The sequence below is a fragment of a genome, unplaced genomic scaffold, assembly GCF_019419815.1.
Source record: "Pyrus x bretschneideri cultivar Hongxiangsu unplaced genomic scaffold, Pyrus_bretschneideri_v1 Contig49, whole genome shotgun sequence".
NCBI classification, from domain to species: Eukaryota; Viridiplantae; Streptophyta; class Magnoliopsida; order Rosales; family Rosaceae; genus Pyrus; species Pyrus x bretschneideri.
The window spans coordinates 2,945,380-2,969,560 of NW_025999786.1; the positions used below are offsets into that span (position 1 = coordinate 2,945,380).

Below are 24,181 nucleotides of genomic sequence, written 5' to 3' on the forward strand. Positions count from 1 at the left end.
GAAAACTCGTCGATGACAATTTTGGACTTTGTAGATTGTAATAACGTTGTTTATACTATTATTTACGAATGAAAGGTATTATCATTTAATTCCTCAATGTCACTTCTGTCTACATTTTTTCTGAAAATTTTTCCATTGAGACCTCCTGAGGTCAGAGTCATATCCGCAGCTAGACATAAGATACCAAATTATTGTTCATTCAATCTCAATGAATTTGATCTCGTATTTGCATATCTTTATTACGAATGATTTGTGCGCCTGCTAGTTAAACAGGCGTAGGAAATGGAAGGGGAGGCATGCAGAAATAATTTCTTACTAGACATGCCATTGTTAATTAGTGACTCTAATTTGCCAAGGTATCAAAAGTAAGTGGTAAATCTTGCGTCCACAAACCAATTGCCAACAAGGTCTAAGTTGCATTGCAAATGAAATGAATGTCCACAAAATTTCATTAATTTTTCCAAATCATGAATTTCAATCGAATGCAACTGATGTCGATGTGTATATCACAACAGAAACTGACATCGTAAAATTGTTTTCACTAAGCTTTATCCGCACGACTACGCCAACCGGGTGAACAAGTCTCACTTTTTTGTTAGTACAAACCAGTTACATACAAAAAATAAAAAGCAGAGGAACATCCAGTGCCTTTCTTCATAAAATCCATATTTCTTGCAATGCGGCTGAATCGATCAGCTTCTCAGTTCAACCTGAGAAGCTGGACCAATAAAAGAAGAGTGAAGAAAAAGGAAAGGTTAGGAAATAGGGAGGAGGAAGCAGAGAAAGAACAGCGGGCGATAAGAGTGCTCTCAACTCGCGAATATTATAGAGCTCACCTGTCTCCTACTTAACTTTCAAAGTAGTTTCTATTCGTTCGACAAGCTGATCTGCAGTCATAGCACCCTCCTGCAAAATGAAAGCAAAGTCATCATAGATATTTAAAATCGACCAAAAACAAAAAGTAAAACCGCCAAAACTAATCTAGCAGTGGCTTGCATACATGCACACAGAACATACATTATTTATTCTATCTAATATTTTGGATCTAAGAGAATATAAATCCTTCTAATTCAACATTTTCGAATCAAAACTAAACAAAAGAAGAAGAAAAGCATGCGAAGCAACACATCTGACGAAATTGGAAACCAATGCAAGTGCATAGGATATCTTACAAAATCTAAAAATTGGAATTAACATCAAAGCGTAACAACTTGACAATACCCGTCCACATTCTGACCGTATAAAAAGTATGCAATCAGTATGAGATTTTATGTGACAGATTACACATTTCTAGACACTTGATCGTCTACCAGAGGCAAACATATTTATCTCCCAAAGGAAAAAAGAGAACAAATTCAACTTACAAAGCGGTCAAATGGCTCTCCATCCTTAAATATGATGAAAGTAGGCAATGCTTGTATGTTATATTTATCAGCAATGCTAGGATACTTCTCTGTGTCAATTTTCACAACCTGGATCTTGTCATTCAGCGTAATACTGACTTCGTTGAGGATGGGTGCCATAAATTGACAAGGTCCGCACCTGTCAACCAGAGTTTATTACTTAATTGTCTATTGTTACCTTTATATAGGGATGGAAAACCTAAAAGGTGAATAGCTACTACCTTGTTTAGGAACTAAAGTTTAACTGACAATACGACAATAATGACAAATTTGCAAACAAAATAAGAAGTGAGATACACCAGCAAGGCTTACCAGGTTGCATAAAAGTCAACCAACACAGGTTTTTCAGAGGTAGCCAGCAAATCTTGGAAGGATGAAAATGTTTGCTTCTTTGCTTCAACCTACGAAAAGTAATGTTTTTTCACATATACATGCAATTACTGAATCACCAATTCAGTCACACTTCATAATTTAGCTATACAGGCTAAATATTCCGAAGATAGCAAAGAAAGAGTACACGCAGCTATTGAAACTGTCACAACATGGTCCATATGGATAACTACCTAAGTGATATGTTGAGGAAAAACTAGAGCACACAGCTCTAACACAAGTGTTGGAGAGACAAAACAAGTAAACAAATTACTTGTATTAACTCACAAAATATTACAACACAACAACTATCAAGGACACACTTTAGAAGCTATGACACTCTCTCACTTCTAGAGAAAAACTCTAGACCACTTGCACTCTTCACAAGACTACTCACTTGCAAGGCTTCTCACTCTCTTACTTAGCTCTCTCTTGGTTTGCTCTCTTACTTCTTCTTGGTTACATTACAACACTCATACATACATATTTATCAGGCATGTTTGCCGACTTATACTATCACTAGAACTTTCTAGTGCATTGATCATGCACACACTCTTCCACCAACATAAGAAACATCCTTCTAGTCCCTACAAAAGACTACTTAGCCTAGATAATTCTATATTTAATGTTTCTTTACCGACCGCCTTCCATGCATATTTGAACTAGAAAAATCTAGTTCCATTGCACCTGGACAAAGTGCAAGTCTTCTAGAAGCTCTGCCTTCTAGACTTGCTGCTAGAATCTTCTAGAATCCAAACACCAATTGGGCTGGTGTTGATCTTCAACATGATAGGTCATCATCCTGAATTGAAACTTCACTTGTAACTTGAGGCAAAGCCAGTAGTGATAGGAGGACCGTCGATTGACTGGTATAAACAATCAGCTTCTGATCAGATGATTAAAGAACACTCAAGTTCATGCATGAAGGCCTCAAATATGGATTTGTTCACTGTGTCTAGCATTCAAATAGTCCCAAGATATACTATCCAAGTTTTACAATCTGTAACTTTCATCCCATTCAGTAATTTTGGTTCTAGGTTGTCCCTTCCCAACTTTATGCCCCAAACGGTTATCATGAAAAGGTACTTTACCTGGCAAATGGGGGTAGATCAAATTGTCGCAACCTAATATCCTATATCGGTGACAATGTGCATTCTAATTGTTTGGGAGAGGTTTGATTCCAAATTAGTATACCGATAGTCTAAAAAAGTCAGCTGCGTGCGCCAAAATCAAGTACAAAACCATTTCAAAGACCATCAAAAGTGAGTTCCATTTCCTTAAGCTCTATATTCCACATGCCTCCTGTAGCATGCTAAATCTGTGTCTTGCAAACCATCCTCTGAGTTTACTTTTCCTGCATTTTTTGATTAATTATCTTCTTCTCTTGAAAAGACTAAAATTTGGAAACTCCGAAAACCGACCCATGTGATTTTCTCACAACTCATAGGAAACGGCAAGGACCAACGAAATACAAAGCAATTGGTGTTTAGGCCATAAATATGATAACAATAAGATTTGCAGTTGTATCCTTTGCTTCCTAAATTTAAATTTTGCAATTTCTTCCACTACTAAACACAGAAATTTTAGAACAGGAATTTTAACGCTACACAATTTCGTAAAGTTAAATTCCTCGATTTTCTCGGGAAACAAACAGACTACGAAACTACAAAAACGGAAAATTGATTACCGGAGAAAGACGCCAAGGCCGTGAGTCCTGACTTCCGATCCGAACACGTCGAAGCTGCGCCGGAAATCGCAGCGAAGTAGAGGAAGACAGTTTTGAACAAGAAGAGGAGGAGGATGAGGCCGCCGCCGCAGCTAAGCGAGTCGTACGGTCAGAGCTGAGAGAAAGAATCGTGGACGCCGTCACGGAAACCGCCATTTGGATTGGATGCTCCCGTCAGTGAGATTTTGTCCGACGGATTCTTCTTCCTCGCTCCCGTTTGGATAATCGGAATTCGGAAAAGAAAATGAACAGAAAAATACTTCCAGCGAAGAACAAAGACACTTGCTCTTCCGGCTCGCCAAGAGGAGATATATTACGGTGTTGCTTCAGGTGTATGATGCTATGGTGGCGTTTAATTATTTACGGCTGGATTGTTGGAACAAGAAAAATAAGTTGATCGGACGGACGTAGTTGACTCTTGTGACCCCAAATTGAAGACCATTCGGCGATTGTCTGTATGCTTAATTCCTGTGTTCCCGGAAGACGTTCGTGTGAAGTCACGTGCTACTACATGCTGCACCCTCCTTCACCTTTTTAATTTTATTTATTTTTCCAATCAATTCTTTTTACCAAAAAAATGTATAATTAATTATTAGAATTTAGATGGATCAATTGACAAATTTGTAGATTTTTATTATTTTTTTATACAATTGTGAGCTGAAAACTTAAACGAACTCTCACTTATAAATATAAAAAAATATCATTAAATCGTAAACCTAGTAACTACTCAATTTACAGAATTAGTTTGTAGTTATAATATAAAAAAAATGTAAAAATACCTTTAGAACGAGCCAACCGATGCACAATAGCTACGCCTCCATGATTGGGTAGCCATTTATGTATCAAACTCATTGACAATATCTATATCCGGCACCACTTTTTTTTATGCAGCTTTTGGTCATGTTTTTGTGGACCCAGTTCGTAATGTATTTCATCAATCCGAACTATCTATATTTTAGATATTCCCACAAGGATCGTATTTACCAAAAATTATCCAAAAACCATATGACTGTTTGATAAGAGTTTAGGAATTATTATTATTATTATTATTATTATTATTATTATTATTATTATTGTAAAATTGTAATTGTTCCTTTTGTTTGGTATAAATGAATGTCTTAGAGTTCAAAAGATTATCTCTATAAATAGCCTTTAAGGGAAGGGGATGCCATGTTTTTTTTCCATCTCAAACTTCAACGTCTATTTTTCAAGTTGCACCTTATAGATTATCCTTACAAAATATTAGTTAAATTAGAAATATTTGAGACATCTAATTGAGTACAAAGAAATTGACGAACACTAAGTTCTAAGAAACATTTTCATTGTGACAATTAAATAGGCAAATAGTGATTGAATTAAATTTTTGCAATGATGATTTATGAATCAAGACTTACAAAATTGAAACTTCGGATCAGCAAAGATCGATGTGGAATGCATCCCACAATTAATCCCATTTTTTCAAAAAAATGGACATCCCTTCCGTTAGGAGGCTCTATATCTCTATATATCATGACAAAACCTCAAAACCATCTACAACACAATACAAGGAACTACAATGAATGTTTGACCGTCAAGATCGTTGAAGGAAAATCGTGCCAGCAAATTATCCAGCGCTTGTCATCATCAAGGCAAGAAGAACAATGGCGATTGCAGCGACTATGATAGCACAAGCAAATAACCACATACCCGTGCTCGGCCCTTTGGTATTCTGGCTCTCTTGACTTCCCAACTCAACTTCTCTAAGAAGTTCTCTCACTTCATCTATGTCGTAGTCCTTGGCAGCTTGGGTTAGTCGACTTTGAATCTTCTCAAGCATTGTGATCCTCCTATCCCTGCCTGCATCCTTGGCTGGCCACCAGAAACTTGTAAACTTCCAAAGGAGGATTCCAGCATAAATGGCCACGACACAGTCTACGCTATAATGGTGACGCTCCCGTATTTCTCTCTGTGCAGAGTGCCCGACAAGCAACCATATGATAACTGAGCTATAACCACCATAAGCTTCCTGCAACAATCGAATCAGATTCAAAGAAATCAACAACCAGCACCACAAGTAGGTTGCTTCTTAGACAAAACAAGTGGCAGTGGCTAGACATGTCAAAATACATATTAGGCAGTACCGTCCAGGCCATAGCTGTCAATACAGCAACTAGCACGTGTCCACTGAATATGAGGTCATTGCAGCCGCCTCCAGCATTCTTCAGTGAACTATACCATGGTCCATCCAGCGCGGTTGGTCGCAGAAAATCTATTAGGAAGCTCATTCGACCCCAATCCGGCCGAAAGTCCCCAAGTAATTTTCCAGTATTGGCTAGGGGAAACAAATAAAAAATGTTGTAACATACACAGCTACATTATCCTCAAAGGGGAATGCATTTGCTGACAGGTAGAAAGGAAACTATTGGTGCTGAAGTTGCAATCGAGAAAATGAAACCTAGGGATCAGACCAAGAAGAAAATGAAGCAATTATGTGGTACTTACCAAAAGCTATATCCTGCCGTAACAATTCACGAATAGCATTAGAATCCGAAGCATACGGAACATAATACTTCTGAGCCCAGCGATGAGGATATGAAGGGACTGTGAAACGAGTAGTAGCACACCAAGGCCGGGCAGATGGCAGAACAGTTGATACAAAAGTTATGGCACGAAGAAGACGGCCAATACCCATGGTGAACATGTAGCGTGCACCTAGTCCAAGGCCAGGAGCTTTCACAGAGTCAAACAGTACGGAAAAAGCCAACATCACAAACAACATGAGGAAATGATGCAGTCCAATAATACGAGCTCTCAATATTTCCACTAATGTATGAGGAAGTTTCTCATTCAGTGCCAAAAGCAACCACTGGCCAGTGTCGGGAAGAGGAGCTGTGCGACTGTCAAGTATCAAACATAAAAAGGTCAATCAGTTTCCTCTCATCAAATACTTGGCTAAAAACTAGGGCTAATATTGCATGAGAAATGAAAAATATCCTCTCGATAGCGATGATAAGAAATAAAAGAAAATTGACTGCATCAAATCATCTGAGAGACACAGACCTTATAATCATTGTATCAAATCATTCAATTATAACAACAATGCCGAGGGACTTTATTAAACAGAAATCAAATGAAAAATGTTGCTTATGTGTGGAAATTTGACAAGAAACTTTACAAGAAGATATTTTTCCATGTGTATTTTCTTTTCAGATTCCTTTTGTTTGGTTGATAATACATTACATTGTAACTGATCCCTAACGGCACAAGCTTTTGAGGGCTAGTGGTCATCTAACATAATATTAGAGCCTTGGTAGCTGGAGGTTCTTAGTCTGAATACTCCAATTCTCATTCCTCACTTGTTTGCTGATTCATTCCCTAACAGTTAAAGCTTTTGTGGCCCAAAGGTTGTCTAACTATCGTGATGGAATTTGCATTTATATTGAAGCACACAATTTTACATCTAAATAAAGAGCTAAAACAAGTGGAGCAAAGATGCATAAATTTTTTTTGTAGGCCGGCACCCTAAATGCAAGTCAGATAATATACTTGAGTTCTTGGATTTGCTAGCCTTCTCTAAACAATATGGGGGAGTTTGACATAAATTATTGGTGACAACCAAGCAAATCTGTCATTTCATCATTTCGGTCGCTTTATTGACAAGTTAGAACCGTATCGTTTCATGCGCTTTTTAACAAAAGTGGTGGTGGAAGGTGATTGAGTGGGCACCATTGCAGCCATGCATGCACAGTTCATTGAAGGATGTTTCCAGTTTAGGACTATTGGTTGAAGACGTGAAGTCCTTGGCTGCTCCGTTGAATGACGTTCGTTTTTCAATTCGCTCCTCGAGCATTTAATGGCGTCGCCGATAGGCTTGCCATATTAGCATTATCGATTCATAATGAGTTAGCGTGGAATGAGACCTAACACTATTCTCTTCCATTCCACGACATTGATTGTATTCAAGTTTTAGTATTAAACCATCGTTTCAAAAAAAAAAAATTATATAACATCAGATCCTTAAAATCCTGGCACTAATCACATAAATTTGACCTAGTCTGGTAATTAGTTAGCACAATAAACACAACAGGTGATTCAGATTACAGCGAAATGCCGAAAAAACAACGAAATCAAACTCGACCCACATAATATTTAGGGATTTAACAACCGAAATAAAGCAGAGAACTCGAAATGCAGATCAATATACACAGAGGGGGAGAGAAAGAGAGAGAGAGAGAGAAAGATAATGGAAGTATAAGGACAATACCTGTTCCAATCAAGGCCGAGAACAGCGGTGACAAAGCGGACGCAGAGAGCTTCAAGGAGAAGAGCCAAGATCATAAAGAGCATAGAACCGATAAAGGGAAAGACGACGCGAAACTCAGAGGACCAATGCTTGTAGAAAGGAACCCGACTGACGGCAATGACGGCGAGTACGGTGTGCAGCGCAGGCTGAAGACGGCCGTGCCACGTGGGCGAGAGGTGGCGGAGGTAGTCGACTGCCACATAGGCCACAGCGGCGATCCCAAGGCCGCCGGACCTCAGCGGCAGCCACCGCATGGTGGTGAACGAGAAAGAGTGAGCTGATGGTGTGGCTGGTTTAAAGAAAACCGGGAGCTGGAGGAGGTTGGCACTTGGGGGTTTGAACATTAGTCTCGTCTCTCATGCAAGTATTTTTTTTGTTTTGTTTTTGTTTGTGGGTTTCCATTTGATTTTTTCACTTTTTAATGATTGGATTAATTCTGACAATTTAATTTTCTTATTATTAAATTGACGCATCAGAACCCGCCACATGACACAACTTTTCAATTCTTTTAACATTAAAAATTCAACGATTCAGATCATCCGGCCATTAGAAATCCATGGCCACGTCTTCGAGTTGTCGGATCTTCAGTCTGAGTTGCTGCTACAGGGGCCCATAACAACAGAAGTTGTCAACCCACTCACCCGCATGCCCATGTAATACAGGCACTAGACATAAAAAAAATAACGTGATTGAAGTCATGTTGGCATCTAATTATCTGCTGGCCTTGGGCATGAATTCCGGGATAGTTGGGCGAGCTTGGCGTGGCCGACCCATTACCCCTTGCTATTTGGGCCACTGGAGATGTATTTTGAGGTTAAAGGCAATTTCAAAGCACTTGCCAGAGGGCAATGGGTGGAAGTTCTCTAACATTGTTGCATAAAAAACCAAAATTTAGAGCATTCATTCCCATATAAAGTAAATAATCAATTACTAAAAATCATTTTACCACTTACTACTATATATTGTAATATTTCTCTTTAATTAAAAGTCTAAGGTTTTATATTTAATTTGAGTTCAATGTCACTTTATTATTTGGTTAGATCATTGTGGCTTAACCAAAACCTTACAGCCCTTAGGCTTCATAATTGAGCTCGTATCATGTTTCTAAATAACAGTACATTTGAGAGCTCTTAAACCTAAGAACATGCGGGAAGTCCACACGAATATGGATAACTGGGCAAATCCGCACCTTTTAAACTTGATAGGTCTAATACGGTAATAGCACAGCTGTAACGAAACCACCCCCTACACTTGTTTAACATTTTAAACTATAAAAAAAAACATACAATTTTATATATGTTAGAAATAAAATATAGAGAAAGAAAGAATAAATAGATAACAAACAGATTGGGAGAAGAAGTGTGAGAGTTGGAGTTGTGGCTTAAAAACTAATTTTATAATATTGGACAATGTAACAAATTCATATTAATTAGTAAATAAAAAGGGCAAATTTTATTTATTTACGAGTTTGACTCTATATTATAGAGATAATATACTATGAATGAATCCATAAGACTTAAGGTATCGAAATAATGTCTTAAACGATATTAGGGCAGGGAATCTTATATTCATAATCACTTAGTCCTTAAACAAATTAAATTCCTAGTCGACTGGAAACTCAACTGGACATTGACTATTCAGTAAGGCCAGTGTAAATCGCACTAAAGTTAGCATGGTCTCGTACAAAGCGTATTGGGCACATGGAGGATATACAAGTGTTTGTCTGTTAGACAAGTTCAACAAACGTGGCCGCTCAAGAAGCTTAAATGTATGGATGTTTACCACATGTCAAATATTACAGAGCTTCGAACTATAATATGCAAATAGTTCTTAGACATTAGGCATCATCAGATATCTTGTGCTTATGGATATGAACTTTAACTTCACCTCAAAGCCCTCATTATCCTGCATGACCCAACAGGTGTTGCTTGGGTTCATGTGTATGAGTATGGAGATATCTAAATGTACAATAAGGAATCTATTACCTTTTGGTAATTGTTCAATAGAAGGAGATATCTCTCAAAGCTACTTGAAGAACCATCTCGAAAATATATGGCCATAGTAAATATATCTTTAACTTCACCTCAAAGCCCTCATTACCTCGCATAGCCCAATAATGTGTTGTTTGGGTTCATGTGTATGAGTATGGAGATATATGAATATGCAATAAGGAATCTATCACCTCCTGGTGATTGTTTAATAGAAGGATATCCCTCAAAGCCACTTGAAGATCCATGTCGAACATCTCTAGCTAGAGTAACTGTTAATCAAGCTATGTTTGTAAGAACTGTTTTAACATAAAATGCATCATGGTGATCATAGATAACTACATGTGATTTGACATTATTCCATATCACATCAATCTTGATTAGGATACGAATGATAGAAGAACCGAATTACATTGTAACTACAATCAAATGATTAGAAGAGTTTCACGAATACTTGTATCTAATTTGGATAACCATGATGTGTTGCTAGCTAAATGTCACTCGTGGTTTGTGGAATTAAATTAGTTTATTAATTAATTTCATTGCTCGCTTTAGTTAGAACTGTTATAGGCGCCAAACACATATAGCTTCGAGAGTAAATAAATGTTTTTAGTAATTTCTTTAAGATTTTATCGTTAGTTTTTATCATGATAATTATCTTGGAGTTTTTATTTAAAATGTTTTGACAGCAACAAAAGCAAAGATGATAGAATCCTTCTCCAACGCAATCACGGTTCTGATGCCTTGCATTTTATAAGCGGTGTGATTGCTTTCCAATTCCACAAATTCAAATGAGATGAAGGATTGTTAAGTTGGGCACGGAGAACAACATGATTTAGGATTTATAACTATGCATGGGGATTAGAAGGTTGACGGAATTTAGCACAATTGTCACAAGATCAAACTCTAATGTTGTTAGACTATTTAATATTATGTGGTAGTGTCAAGGAAGAAATAGCACACCAAAGGGAAGAAGATAATCTATTTCAAGTTTCACAATTTGTCTAGAGGAATGAATCTTCCTTTTATAGACTTCGTCATACCCTTTCCATAGAGTTGTGAGACTTCTCTAAATGGTTTTATCCTTTTATGATAAGACACAAAAGGGTATAACTCTCATGATAAGTCATACCTTTTATCACACCATTTGGTTAAGCGTATATCAATACACCAATCTTATAGTGCACCACTACAAGAAAAATGAGCTTTGGGTACAAAATAAAGGGCACAATTGAGAATTTTGTGTCAGTTTGACCACCAAAAAGCTTAAACAATTCCCATTCCATAGAGGGCACCATCTATTGTGCCCAATGTTAAAAAAAGCAGACACAAAACAGTAATGGGCACGGAAATCGTGTCGAGTGGGATCACATGACAACTTTTTTACTGAAAATGGGCACAAAAAATATTTTGTGTCTATAAAAATTATTTGTCAAAGGCACTATATGTTCTTTCTCGTTTGTCTTTACCTCCACTAGCACACCAATAATTAAAATTTATAAAATTGTGGTAAATAATGGTATGAAGCTGTTTATTACCGTGCAATATTTTAGCCTCAAAATAAGTTAGCAATAATGTTGTTCAAATTTGTTTTTCCCGAAAGCTGAACCTCAGATCTCTCACTTACAAGTAAAGAAGAATACCACTACACCATAGTACTAAGTGGCATGTTTTAGATTTACAAAGGATCATTTCCAGGTGCAATGAATGTTTGTTAGATTCGTATCTTTTTGAATTGCTTTTTGGATTGTTATCTTCTTGCAGGTTTGTTTTTTATACTTGGTGATATGGTTTTTGGTTTTAAAGTCCTACCTGCAGTGACACATAACCAACAATTGTGCCCTTAGGGTTGGTCTCTGTGCAAAAGTTAGTTGGTCTTCAGATAGACAAATGAGTTAATAATTGTAGATTCCTTTTTATGACACTAATGATAGAAATTGTGTCCACTAAATATTAATAAATAATAAATCACTCTACTTCTCATTGGGTCTTCAAATAGAGAATATATTTTAATAATTATAAATTCCTCTTTTCTGACACAAATGTTAGAAATTGTGTCCAGTAAATATTAATAAATAATAAATACTCTATAGCAAAAGAATATGTTGGCACAATTATGGATTTGTGCCTTTATTCTACTATAAAACGTCCACACACTCCCTTACTAATTTGTATATGGAAATTAAGAAGGTTGCTTCATACACATATGTTTCTTTTGAATTTGAGCAAGTTCTACATCATTGACAATGGCGGACAGGCGACGTCGTGGAGTTAGAATTGGAACTGAATCTCCAGCATCACATTCGTATATTGCTTCCAACATTACAACAGAAAATTCCACAACGAATCCTCCAGTTCAACGTCCACGACAACCTGTTAATGCCGGGCGCATGCCTCGTCCTTTTAATAATCAGTACATTCTTACTACTTTTGCTGATGGTCGCCTTGGCTACGCATTACCCTTCAATAACGGATGCGTACGCGCACCTCAAGGACGTGTATTGCCAGCATGGGCAAACCCAGGTAGGACAGAACAATATCCTGTCAATTTGGTTTCTGCTGAAATAACAACTGAACAGTCTACCAGTTATGTCGTTATTATTGAAGAACCACGCACTTATCAAGCACAAATTCGTCCTAGAGGTCTGTCTGTCCCACAGTTGAGCTCACGAAATATGCAGAATGTTACCGTTGAGATTTTAAGCAGCGATGACGAGGACAATTAATATATTTTGTATTATGTTATATTTCACTGGTGCACTATGAAAATATAACTATCTTATGCTATGCTGGACTCCTCTTGGGTCCTTTTATCAACTTATGTCATATTCTAATATAATAATATTTTCTTTCTAATTAGCCCTTGTAGATTTACTACTAGTATATATTTTTTTAGGTTATAATTATGCGGATAATTAATCACTGGACCTCACCCGAAAAATAAAACAAATTAAGTTGGACTATAACTAATAATGACTTATAAAATTGAACTTATATTAAGTTTCTCCTTCTCCAAATTGGATTCTCCCTCTATTTTTTAAAATTGGACTTCTCCCTCTCTTATATTATGTTCCCACCACCAAATTCAAAAACTTGGTTTGCCACAATCTGATTTAAACCCACCTCATTGTGCCCACTCACTCTTAAAATATTAATTAAAAAAATTAGTAGCTATATTAAAGGGTTAGAAATTGGAAAGCTTCCAGTCCACCTTTTCTCATTCCGTCTCACCTTTACTCTCCCAAAATTATAGGACGCTCATTCCAGCTCCTCCGTCCAGTTCGAACTCACTCCTCCGTGGAGTCTATCCACCTCAAGGCTACTCCCCTGTCCAGTTCAAAGGCGCTCCTCTGTCCTCTGGTGACACACACCGACACACAAGAGGTCCAAGATACAGGTAAGGTTTCTGAATTTCAATTTTTCAATGGGTTTCTATTCTTTAGGATAGACCGATAACAACCAGAACTCGAGATCAGTAATATTATTGAGTTATCAACTTATCACAAATACCTTAATTTCATATGGAATCTGAAATTTCAACTCATTAACACAGATGAAGCTTAAAGACGCTAAAATGTGGGAACTGATGCAAAACAGGATAAATCATATAACTGATGCGGTACCGATGTATGCTAGGCACTAATCTACATCAGAAGTTTGTTTGAATGTATTATGATTGCTACAAAGACAATAATCTGTAATGGCAACATTATGGGCAGTCAAGAAACCACAACACAACAACTAAGCCTTATCCCACAAAGTGGGGTTGACTGTATGAAATGGAGATGACGTTAGAGGGGAAAACGAGAAAGTAAGTAAATGCAGCGGACCCATCTATAGACACTAAAAGTGGAAACATGGGAAAGTGAAGAATCATGCTAATCACTAAGCAATGTCCAAGAAAACCTGACCACATTAATGTGTAATGTGGAAGTAATTTGAATTTGATTAGATAATATTGGAGGTATTAAAACCCAACATGTGGGAAATACACAATGTTGAGAAAGGCAATGAAAACAGATAAGGCTGACAGCATTTGAAGAATAAGAAGAGATTGAGGGAAAGAACAGTTATAAAGCAGTCAACTAGTCACGATTAAGAGCATATATTTTGAAAATCTGTAATTTAAGCTATGAGATGTCAAGGAAGAGAAAACCACGCAAATAAAAGTACTGATAAATGCAATATGCAAAGGTTTTGATGCCAGAAACCTTTCTTTGAATTCATGGAAAGATTTTAACACTAGGCATGCTGGTTTCGTGCTTACATGAAATCTCAGTACATAGATGAGACATGATTCCACTTTATACCTTTCTGTGCATGTGATTGTTGATAACTCCAGAAAACTGCAACAAGCTTGGATATTAAACAAAAATGAATAAAATGGTACCTTAAATTTAAGGGTGCCCTTGGGGAAGTCCGTAATTAGATCACGGTTTGCATGCATCTTTTTCCCATTCCAACTGGAGTAGGAAATCATCACGGTTGAGACACCCTTGATGATGGAGTCAGAATAGGCAGGCATGTGGATGCTATTTATGGTTTGAGGACAGTGGGTTTCAGAGGACAGTGGGTTTGGATTCTTGTACCATATATTATAATTTGATGTTGCCATGAATACTTGTTTTACATAGTACTGAAGATAGTCACTATATCTTATGATTGATAAAGATGAACATAAAGTTACAGGAATAATGCTACAGATAGTGAACATATCTCATGATTAACTCATAATCTTAGTCTTGTTTTCATTCCTGTTATAAGTACATGGTTAAAACTTGACTTAGTTTTTGTGATTTGTTCCTCATTTTGTATCATAGGTTAGTTTAGGGATCGTAATGGGATATTTCTTAATTGTGCTTGCACCTGCCTCAAAATGATAATGCATTAACCAACAAGTAATAATGTCCGAGTAATGGAGTAGTTTTGTCAAAAAGAAGACATTCAACAAAAAGAAGACGTTGTCAAAAAGAAAACTGCAGTTATTCAGGTTAATGCTTGAACAAAATGAAATAGAAAACGAAAGCATTAAGTAGTCATCATGTCCCAATCCTATCAATTATAACTGGATTGATATGCATGCATATTTAATGTACGAGATCAATACAAACATCCAAATGTCTCAAAAACTATATCTCACATTTAATTTTGGTTCAAATGAGTATACATTTGACATAAACTAAAGTATTTTCTTTCTTCCAATTTTTCAGGAACAACGGTTTATTACCCTTATTGATGTTTGTGTTTATATATAGTGCACTATAGTTTTAGTCATTGTAACTGTGATTGTTTAATGATTGTGGTTGTTTTTGGGATTTTTTTTGTGTCTTAGGCTGAAGAACATGATGGAAATGAACCTGATCGTGTGACTTTTTTCAAAATGACACACACAAGAGGACCTAAGCAACTCCCAGTTGATGATGAATCTGCTAGAATGATGGTAATTTGTACATTTTTCACTTGACCAAATTTATTTCCAGCAACCTATAATGAAATTTTATGCATTTACGAATGATTAAGGCTTTTTCAAACAGTTGGCGTTTGAAAATCTGGAAGTGTAGGTTCGTGAGCGTGGTGATGAGGTAACAACAGAGGTTCGTAATACGATTTATGCAGAAGTGCTGGGCCCGGAGAAGCGAAATCAAGTGCGAGGCTTTGGCCTTGGAGTTGGTTGGGCAGATGTACCAGGAATTGTTACTGAACAGCGAGGTATTTCTAGGGAAGTGAAGTATCTTCGGGAAGCTTATGAAGCTCAGAAACAAGCCACTACTGCTGCGGAAGAAAAAATGACTCGTATGATGCATGAGGCAAATGAGAAAGCGGAAAAGATGAAAAGAGAGCAAGAAGAAAGCATACAAAGGCTTAGGGCCGAACAAGAGGAGAATTTGAGGTTAGCAAAGGTGCAAATGGCTGAGCAATTGAAAGCCATGTTGGCACATGTAGGCATCAACATTGGTTCATTTGGAGTGGGTGCTCCACAAAGTACTTCAACTCAGCAGCAAGGGTGTGGAAGCTCACACGCTCAGATTTCAACGCGTTTCGAAGGTGGAAATGACAAGAATGTGCAGTGTGGACCTCCAATTTCTAGTGCTATGATGCATGAGGACTGCCAAAGTGAGAATACTGGTTAGTTGTCATCAAGCAGCCCTTGTAGATGTGTATTTTGTTTATATATTGCTAGTTTAACCATTAGTACATTTGACTTGGGGATACAAGCTTGGATATGTTATATTTTGTTGTATATAGAGAATCCCGGGTATGTCCAGCATAGGATAACATGTATTTTTTGGTTTAACATTTGGATGGGTTGTATTGTTAGGTTGCATGAATCGGTCTTAACCGAGAACATGGGTTATGTAATATATTAACTTCACTATTTTAGTGCTAATGTTGATTTATGTTTAGTTTGTAATGGATGATTTGTAAGTTTCTAAATTTAGGTGGAAATTAGGTTCTATGAGCAACCTGATGATTTCCATGTTTAAATAAAAATATCCAATTATGCCACAAATTTTTAATTGTGTTGGAGTTTTATTGTATTTATTAAAATATAATAGTGGCACAATTTTAAAGTTGTGCCCTTGCTTTAACATTTATACAGCAATCTAAGCCTTTAAAATAGCAATTGTGCCCATCTTACACCATACATTCAGTAGCCTTTATTAGAGGTAAGACACAATAAGGGTTGTATTTGTGCTTAGCTTTGGGCACAAAACATCATATTGTGTGCTATAAGTAATGGTGACGCCCATAGAGGGCACAGATACAAACTTAGTTGCTGCACTGTTGCTATTGGTCTATGAGCACAAATGTTGGTGCTTTTTGGCCTCAAAAGGCACATATAATTTTTTGTGTGCAGTGCTCATTTTTTTTGTAGTGCACCTCCAAACATCAAATGCACACATAGTAAAGTCAACATCATCATGATCATATTCCAACATCTCCTACTTGATCTTGATGATGTAAGATTCCGTTGGCTACACAAATTGGATATCATTACCAAGTATCAAATCATGATCACTCGACTTTCCAACTGTAGTTTATAAACATATGTACACTATCATTAGTCAGTGGTTTGGCTTATAAGTGCGCATGCTTTGAACACTTTTACTGACTGCACTTTTACCAACAATTCCATTTTACTATCGTTCAAGTAAAATGGCATAATTACTCTTTACTAAGAAAATATCATCCGTACCTAGTATGAATGGCGACTTCAACCAAGACTAACTTGACTTGTGTTCAAATTTCACTCAAGTACTTCCTCCTAAGCCAATTCAGAGGCTTTCATTGATACACCTTATCAATGACTTTACACACTATGCGCCAAGATGTTATACAAATTCAAACTTGATGCCTATGAACGGATTTTACAAACAAGAAGATTTGTTGTAACTCCATTACCTTGCTAATGCCCCTCTATCTTTTATCCGACCAATCAATCAGATAGAGTTGCATCAAATTTTTCATTTCAGGCATCCCTAAAATCCCTCCAATGATGCCCATATTGCATGTTCCAACTACAACATCTAGATGATATTCCAATCTGTAGTCACATACTCCTCTGAATAACCTTTCAGAGCAATCCTTTGGTCATAGGATCGGCCGCCATCTTAGCCGACGGTGTGTGGTCAACTCTTACATCATCCCTCTCCACTATAATTCCATATAGTGATAGTTTGCATCAATTTGTTCTCCTTAGGAACTAACAATTCCTAGAAGATTGTGGACTTATTATCATAAATCACATTGACATAATTCCTAGGATTACAATCCATATATATCAATAAACATTGACCCTACATTGTAGTACTTACCAGCCCATATTATAACACAACTTTAAGCGACCATTAAATTTTTAGTCAAAATTTCCTGCAAAAATGCACTACAATAGAAAAACACATATTACTTAATTCAATGAATTCCATACCTTGAGTTCTTGGTAAACATGTTGACTTCTTATCGACGTGCTTGATTAAAAACATAATCATATTCTTTGATTATAAAATAAAATGAAACAAAGTTTGTTTGGGTTTCCCACTGATTGATTAATCTAATCAAAATTGAAGATTTTAATTGCCGTTCGAATCTTGTTGGCAACTTCAATTTTCTTTTTCTCCCACTGTTCTAATTATTACTATTAGAACCTAGTAACATGTTACTAACCATATCATTGTCATGATCATTGATTATATCTCTCTCCCACTTGATCATTGACAATGTCTTTGTTTTAAACCATTTCTTGGTTACTAATGGAACTTTGTGCTTCCCTGGGTTTTCTTTGATACATTATTCTTAGTATCATAGTAATTATACTATATATTAAATTGAACACTATACATAAAACAAATACTTTTATTAATAGAAAATGCGTACAAAATATAATCTTACACCTTACACAAAAATACAATTTTCAAAGTATGTTGTAAATATATCATATTTGAATAGATTCAAAGAATCAATTCCTTCGGCATATCATTGTTCTTCCTTTGTTTAGGACAATTAACCTTAAAATGTCCAAATTCACCACAATGGAAACAATTATTTTTCTTGCCCTTATTGTGTGTATACTCTTTCGAGTTTTTTCTTTTGTTAATCCTTTGTGGCTTACTTTGTGAACTTTCAGTCAGTAGAAGACCACCATCTCTAATAATCTTGTCATTTTCCTTCCTCCGATTCATTTTAACTTCCCTTATAGCCAATAGCGCAAGTAATGTGGTCATGGTTAATTCCTTTTGACCATATGTCAAAGCAGTTACTACATGATCCCACGACTTTGGTAAACTATTCAAAAGTATAGAGACTGCATTTCATCAAAAATAGGATGGCCAACATTAGAAAGATCTCTTGCCATAATCTCCATCTTGGTAACATGGTCCACCATGCTATCATTCTCAGACATACGTGTCTCATTGTACTTCTCAAGAAGTAATTGAATATAAGTTTGAGATTTGGGACTGTACTTGTCTTCAAGAATATCCATGATCTCCTTGGTAGTTGTATATCCCTCATAAAGAGGAATCAAATCATCTTCCATATGGTTGAGAATTATGGCATGAGCCATTTCATTATCCTTCTCCCACTTTGTAGAAGCACAAGAACCCTGAATGGGTGCCTCATCTTGAATTGTATACTTAGTTTTTTTGTGGGTAAGAAGATAAGCAACCATTCTCTTCCATATACAATGATTGACACTATTGAGCCTCTCAATTTTGATCAATTCAAACTTACTAGCCATTTCACAAATTTAATGATATTAACAACCACAAACAATAAGCGAAATAGAAATAGAATAATATCCTACTAAACTTAATTTAATAAACAGTAAACTTACTAAACTAAGTTGATCACGTCTGTCCTACACACACTTCCCAAAAAAGAAGTTACCATCTGGAAAATGAAATGTGTGTTTGCTATATTTGATCTGCAGTGCATGATTTCCAATTCCCCTTGAATGAAATGTATGTTTGCGATATTTGAGATATTATATATACTAAATATAACTGCTTGGAGGAATTGTGGTAGTTGAAATATCCCTTGTTAATTGAGACTTGGATAGATAATTAGTCGGTCTCGAAACAGTGTTGTCTATCCAAACTGAAAGTACTTCTCGATTGCCTAATGGCTCCACTCAAGATAAACCATTATGTATATCAATACACCAATTAGTGCACCTCCAAACATCAAATACACACGTAGTAAAGTCAAAATCATCATGATCATATGCCAAAATATAAAAAGAAGAGATAAATTTTTGTCCCCACCAAATGATGATCAAGGTGCAAATCACAAGAGGGTTTGAAATATCAAGACTCTATCCTATTGTTTGGTTTGAGTCGATTGGTGCTCGTAGCTTAGGTGGATAATGTCAATTGAGGATCATTTGCCACAAGGAATATCTCGTATTCATTTTGTTCAATGAGCATACTCTCTCCATAAATACAAAGCTGCAGACAATATTTGAGCTCTCTTCAAATAAACACACAAATCTGCTATGCACAAACTCTCGCTCTACGCGAAACTTCTCAACCCTCTTGAGAATTTTATTTTACTGTTTTTCCCACCAAAACATCTTCAACTTGGATAAATAGCATTGTAAAGGCAACTGACGACATCTTCAGTTTGGATAAACAACACTACTTCGAGATCGATTAATTATCTATCCAAGTCTTAGTTAACAGGGAATCTCTGAATCCTTGTTGGAAGAGATTATCCCATTAGCTTTTCAGCGAGTTGGGGTGTTACCAGGCTACGACATTCAGCACATTGAAAGCTAAACATTTATTGAACTTCATAATAACTAGCAGCTTTATCTTCAGGCTCTAGAACACGAAGGCTGAACCACGTTCGTTCCCTGGCCATAATCGCAAGATTTAGAGGTCATCAACACACTCAATGCCACAACAACATTCATTCACTCCCCGGCCGAGCTCGACCGATGAGTTGGCATGCGCCGCATTCAATCGAATGATGTAATTAGCTTATTAGCTATTTGGCTTGCACACCACATGGGCTAAATAGTTTTTAAGGTCAATAGTCCCTAATGATCATTTTTGTCCTATAGAGAAAAGAGAGAAAAATCCTAGCTGAACTTCCAAGTGTGGCCAAGAGAATTAATTCAAGTGAATGATCTTGCTAGAATAATCAAATCCTTCACTTCATCATCTATCGTTGGTGTATAAGTGTGGATACTCTTAGAGGCTCAGTACTTAGGGAACTTTTCGTGATCAATAATGAAGAGGAAGTACACAAGCACAAGGATTCATGTAAGTTAACTTCTTCGCCATCTTTATTTATTGCATTATCGATTACAACCAACCAGATATATAATCCAGATAACATATTGTATGTTATTTTTATTTTTTTCATTGCATAGTTAATATTTAAATTAAATTTATCCCAATAACTAGCCTGAAACCCAACACGGAGGATCTGGACTTTCCTTGAAAACTAAGATGTATCATCTTATGAAAAGATTGAAAATTAAAAAATCCTCTCACTCTTGTTCTTCAAGAATATACCCATGTCATACAAGTGCAAATACCCACAAATGTCACACCACTTATTACTTGAAACACTAGAGGTTGGGGATGGTCCCCAACTTTCGAAGGTACCAATACAAAAGGGACATCACTTCTCTATAAACTCAAGTAATAAGGAACATGATGACTCTTGGCTAAGATGCAAGTATCACACTAAAAATCTATCACTAAGACCAATATAAACAAAATTAGGCATTATATGCTTCATATAGGCAAAAGATGAATGTCTCTGACGCTTTCTCTTCTTCTCTTCTATATATCCTTTCACAAAATAACTTTGTGCAAATGTCATCCACAATGAGTTATGCTCTCCTAATGTCTTCATTTTGAGGCTTTGTGAGGACCAAATGCGTACTAGCCACAATATTATATTAGTCTTTATAATATTGGACAACTTAATAAACCATAACAAGAAAATGAATTTTCTAATGGTTCATGGGTTTTATGTTGGTTTTGGTTTATTAAGTTGTCAAATATTTTAAGCTTTTGGATATAAACTAATATAATCTTATGGTTGATATACATTTGATTCTCAAGCGTCTTGAACATGAGGATCTTAGAAGAGCATGACTGCATATAAGCACTCTCTTTTGTCGTTTATTTGTACCATTACTTGTACAATCTCTCCAATAAAAGTAAGGCCCGCAGACACATCTGTGTCCCATTTCTATTAAAAAGATAAGACAAATGATGGTATAAAGAACGATAAGAATAGCATTTTTCGTCTGATAATCTCCTTGCATTGAATATCATGAAGAAGACGAAAGATTGGATGAATTAGTCTTCCTGCACATAGACTATTAACTTTCGTAGAGAATAATGTTCATTAGTATGCTAATTGTATTGTATAACAACGAACACGATTCCCTCCATGTGGAAGAAGTCTGCACATACACTAATTTTATTGCATTTAGACAATTAAATTTTGAGTATTTTTGGTCTTTGACGCAGTCATCCTGCACTATACTATGCTAACTACCCTGCAGGCTAAATTGCTAATTTTATTTTATAACTACCTTTGTCATTATGTTCCAAGAAACCATCCTTGGGTGCCTTCACATGCATTGTCATCTTGTGGGTATTTACATTATTAATTAGCTTGAATTTAACAATATTATGCTAACTACCCTGCACATACACTCGCCGATATAATAACTTCGTCTAAGGACTTTAATTAATTAGTTTAATATGGTAATACTAAAGGCAGTTCAAAGTCGCTTCATTATTATTCTTTGTATTTGAGATAGCTGCTTCTATGTACCTAGGATCACATGACAGTATGTGTTATAATATAAGTTATCGGGAATCATGTCAATAATTATCTTCCAATACGCAAACTTTTCATTAGTAAATGACAAATTACAAAATGGTAAAATTAAGAATAAAAATTATGTAATGTGACCGATGTTCTAATGTCCTATAAATATATGTACATATAGTCAGAGATATAAGCTCCCACCATCAACTATGAGAGGTAGCTACTGCTATATGCTTCTCTCCTTGGTTTTTCTGGGCTCACTGAAAGACATTATTCAGTTATGTGGTGCTGATCCCACTGATGGCTTCATCGATGTTCCGTTGACGGAATATAATTTCGAATTACAGAAACCGTATGACGTACCACTGGAGAAGCGCTATAGTAGTGTCAATGGAGTAAGGCGTTTGTGGGTCTATGCTGATGACAAGCCCCATAACCCTAGTAGCCAAACCCAGCCACGTACTGAAGTTCGCATACGGGTAACATCTCCCTACCTGCGCTACTCTCTGTTTATAACATATATGTACTGATATATATTTATGTTCATATTTGGTGAATTAATTAAGTCGATTTTTGACTAAATGTGTTGTTCAGAGTCACAATTTTACCGATAAATTCTTATATTGTCAGACGGTTTGATATGAGGCTACTAACCTATATACATACCCCAAATATTCATAAATTGTTAACTGATCGACTAGAGAGAACAGTACTTAAAATACAGTGGGCAAGAAATTTCTTCTTTTAAAAAAAAAATATAAATATAAATATGGGACATTGATCACGTTGATTTTTATCAGACAAGTGGATTTACATTGTTGGCAGTGAGTATGAATTATTGCTCATGTTGACTTATACCAAATATAGTCCGCCAACATAAGTTTAGCAAGAAAAAACGCTTTGTGTGTGCGTTTTTGCTATGTATTGTATACGTCTTGTGTAGAACGCTTCCAGAACTGGTGGTCGAGATTCATATACAATCATCAGCTAGACCTAACTAAGTTTTATGTAGGGTCTTGACTATTCATCTGGAATATGGCAATTTGAAGGGTATGGATTTGTACCAAATGGAACCTCCGGTGCTACGGTAGCACAGATACATGGAGCAGCTCATGGTGCTACCACAATAATCCTAAGAATCTATAACGGCGACATGAGGTATTATAGTCGAGATTTAGTGGCTACAAATCTTTACGATAAGTGGTTCAGACTTAACATAATTCACGACGTTGACGGAGGCACGGTGACTGTTTTCATCGACGGAGTCCAGAAATTTCAGGTGAAGGATAAAGGGCCAGGAGACTTGTACTTCAAATGTGGAGTTTATGCTGCACCGGCTAACATAAGCTACTACATGGAATCACGTTGGAAAGACATCAAAATATATAAAAAGTGATGATGATTATATATTCTGCGATGGACAAATTTTATGTATGTTTGTGTTCGAGCTACAGCCAACTGCCTTGAGATGTTTCCATGCCAATGTAACGCAAGCTTCTGCAGCTTCAAAGTATATATAATATTTAGACCATGGAACTTAGGATTCGTGTAGTGGGACTGCTTTTGTAGAATGAATTTCTGCTCATAAGCGTTTTCAGTATAAATATGTCAAAATTTTCATTGAAAATCCAAATGCCTTCTCACAGTCGTAAGTATTTTAGTTGTCAAAAAACACTTCTAATTCCCAATGCAATCCCAAACAAGCTTTTCCACTACGAAGAATAACGGCATTTAAACTAACGTTTAATAAACAGTATTAAATATTCTCTTTGTTTTCACATTGGACAATGTTAGAGAAACTATCTTGAGCTATATTTTTGTAATTACATGATGTGGCAGTTGATGGTTGGACTCGCTCTTTAAATCATTAAAAAAAGAATCCAACCATTAACTACCGTATCATGTGATCTACAAAATATGATCAAAAAATATAATCTCCTTTACATTTCCTTTCACAATAGCTACTAAGAGCTCGTTCCAAATGTGATAACTTTTTACATACTGATATCAATATCAATAATCTTATATATTTTTTCTTGAGGTATTTGTTGATTTACCCTCTGAACTTGTATAGAATTTCCAATTTTCCCTTTGAACTTTAATTTTAGCCGAT

General features: G+C 36.2%; 3 protein-coding genes across 3 annotated transcripts; 1 reads left to right on the top strand and 2 right to left on the bottom strand.

Annotated features, from left to right (window-relative positions):
- Positions 1-426: 426 nt before the first annotated feature.
- LOC103931684 (thioredoxin-like protein slr0233) lies at positions 427-3,822 on the bottom strand. The gene is made up of 5 exons (XM_009341203.2): positions 3,460-3,822; positions 1,716-1,804; positions 1,365-1,542; positions 837-906; positions 427-718 (listed from the first exon to the last, which is right to left on the bottom strand). Exons 1-4 carry the CDS (start codon positions 3,652-3,654, stop codon positions 844-846), a joined length of 525 nt encoding a protein of 174 aa, XP_009339478.2. The 5' UTR covers positions 3,655-3,822; the 3' UTR covers positions 427-718; positions 837-843.
- Positions 3,823-4,936: 1,114 nt separating this feature from the next.
- On the bottom strand, positions 4,937-8,290 carry LOC103931699 (protein PHLOEM UNLOADING MODULATOR). Its single transcript, XM_009341221.3, has 4 exons — positions 7,742-8,290; positions 5,980-6,374; positions 5,619-5,809; positions 4,937-5,503 (listed from the first exon to the last, which is right to left on the bottom strand). The coding sequence occupies exons 1-4, from the start codon at positions 8,122-8,124 to the stop codon at positions 5,102-5,104; spliced, it is 1,371 nt and encodes a 456-aa protein (XP_009339496.1). The 5' UTR covers positions 8,125-8,290; the 3' UTR covers positions 4,937-5,101.
- A 13,987-nt stretch (positions 8,291-22,277) lies between these two features.
- Positions 22,278-23,515, top strand: LOC103931686 (citrate-binding protein-like). Its single transcript, XM_009341204.2, has 2 exons — positions 22,278-22,547; positions 23,081-23,515. The coding sequence occupies exons 1-2, from the start codon at positions 22,278-22,280 to the stop codon at positions 23,462-23,464; spliced, it is 654 nt and encodes a 217-aa protein (XP_009339479.1). The 3' UTR covers positions 23,465-23,515.
- The last annotated feature ends 666 nt before the right edge of the window (positions 23,516-24,181 follow it).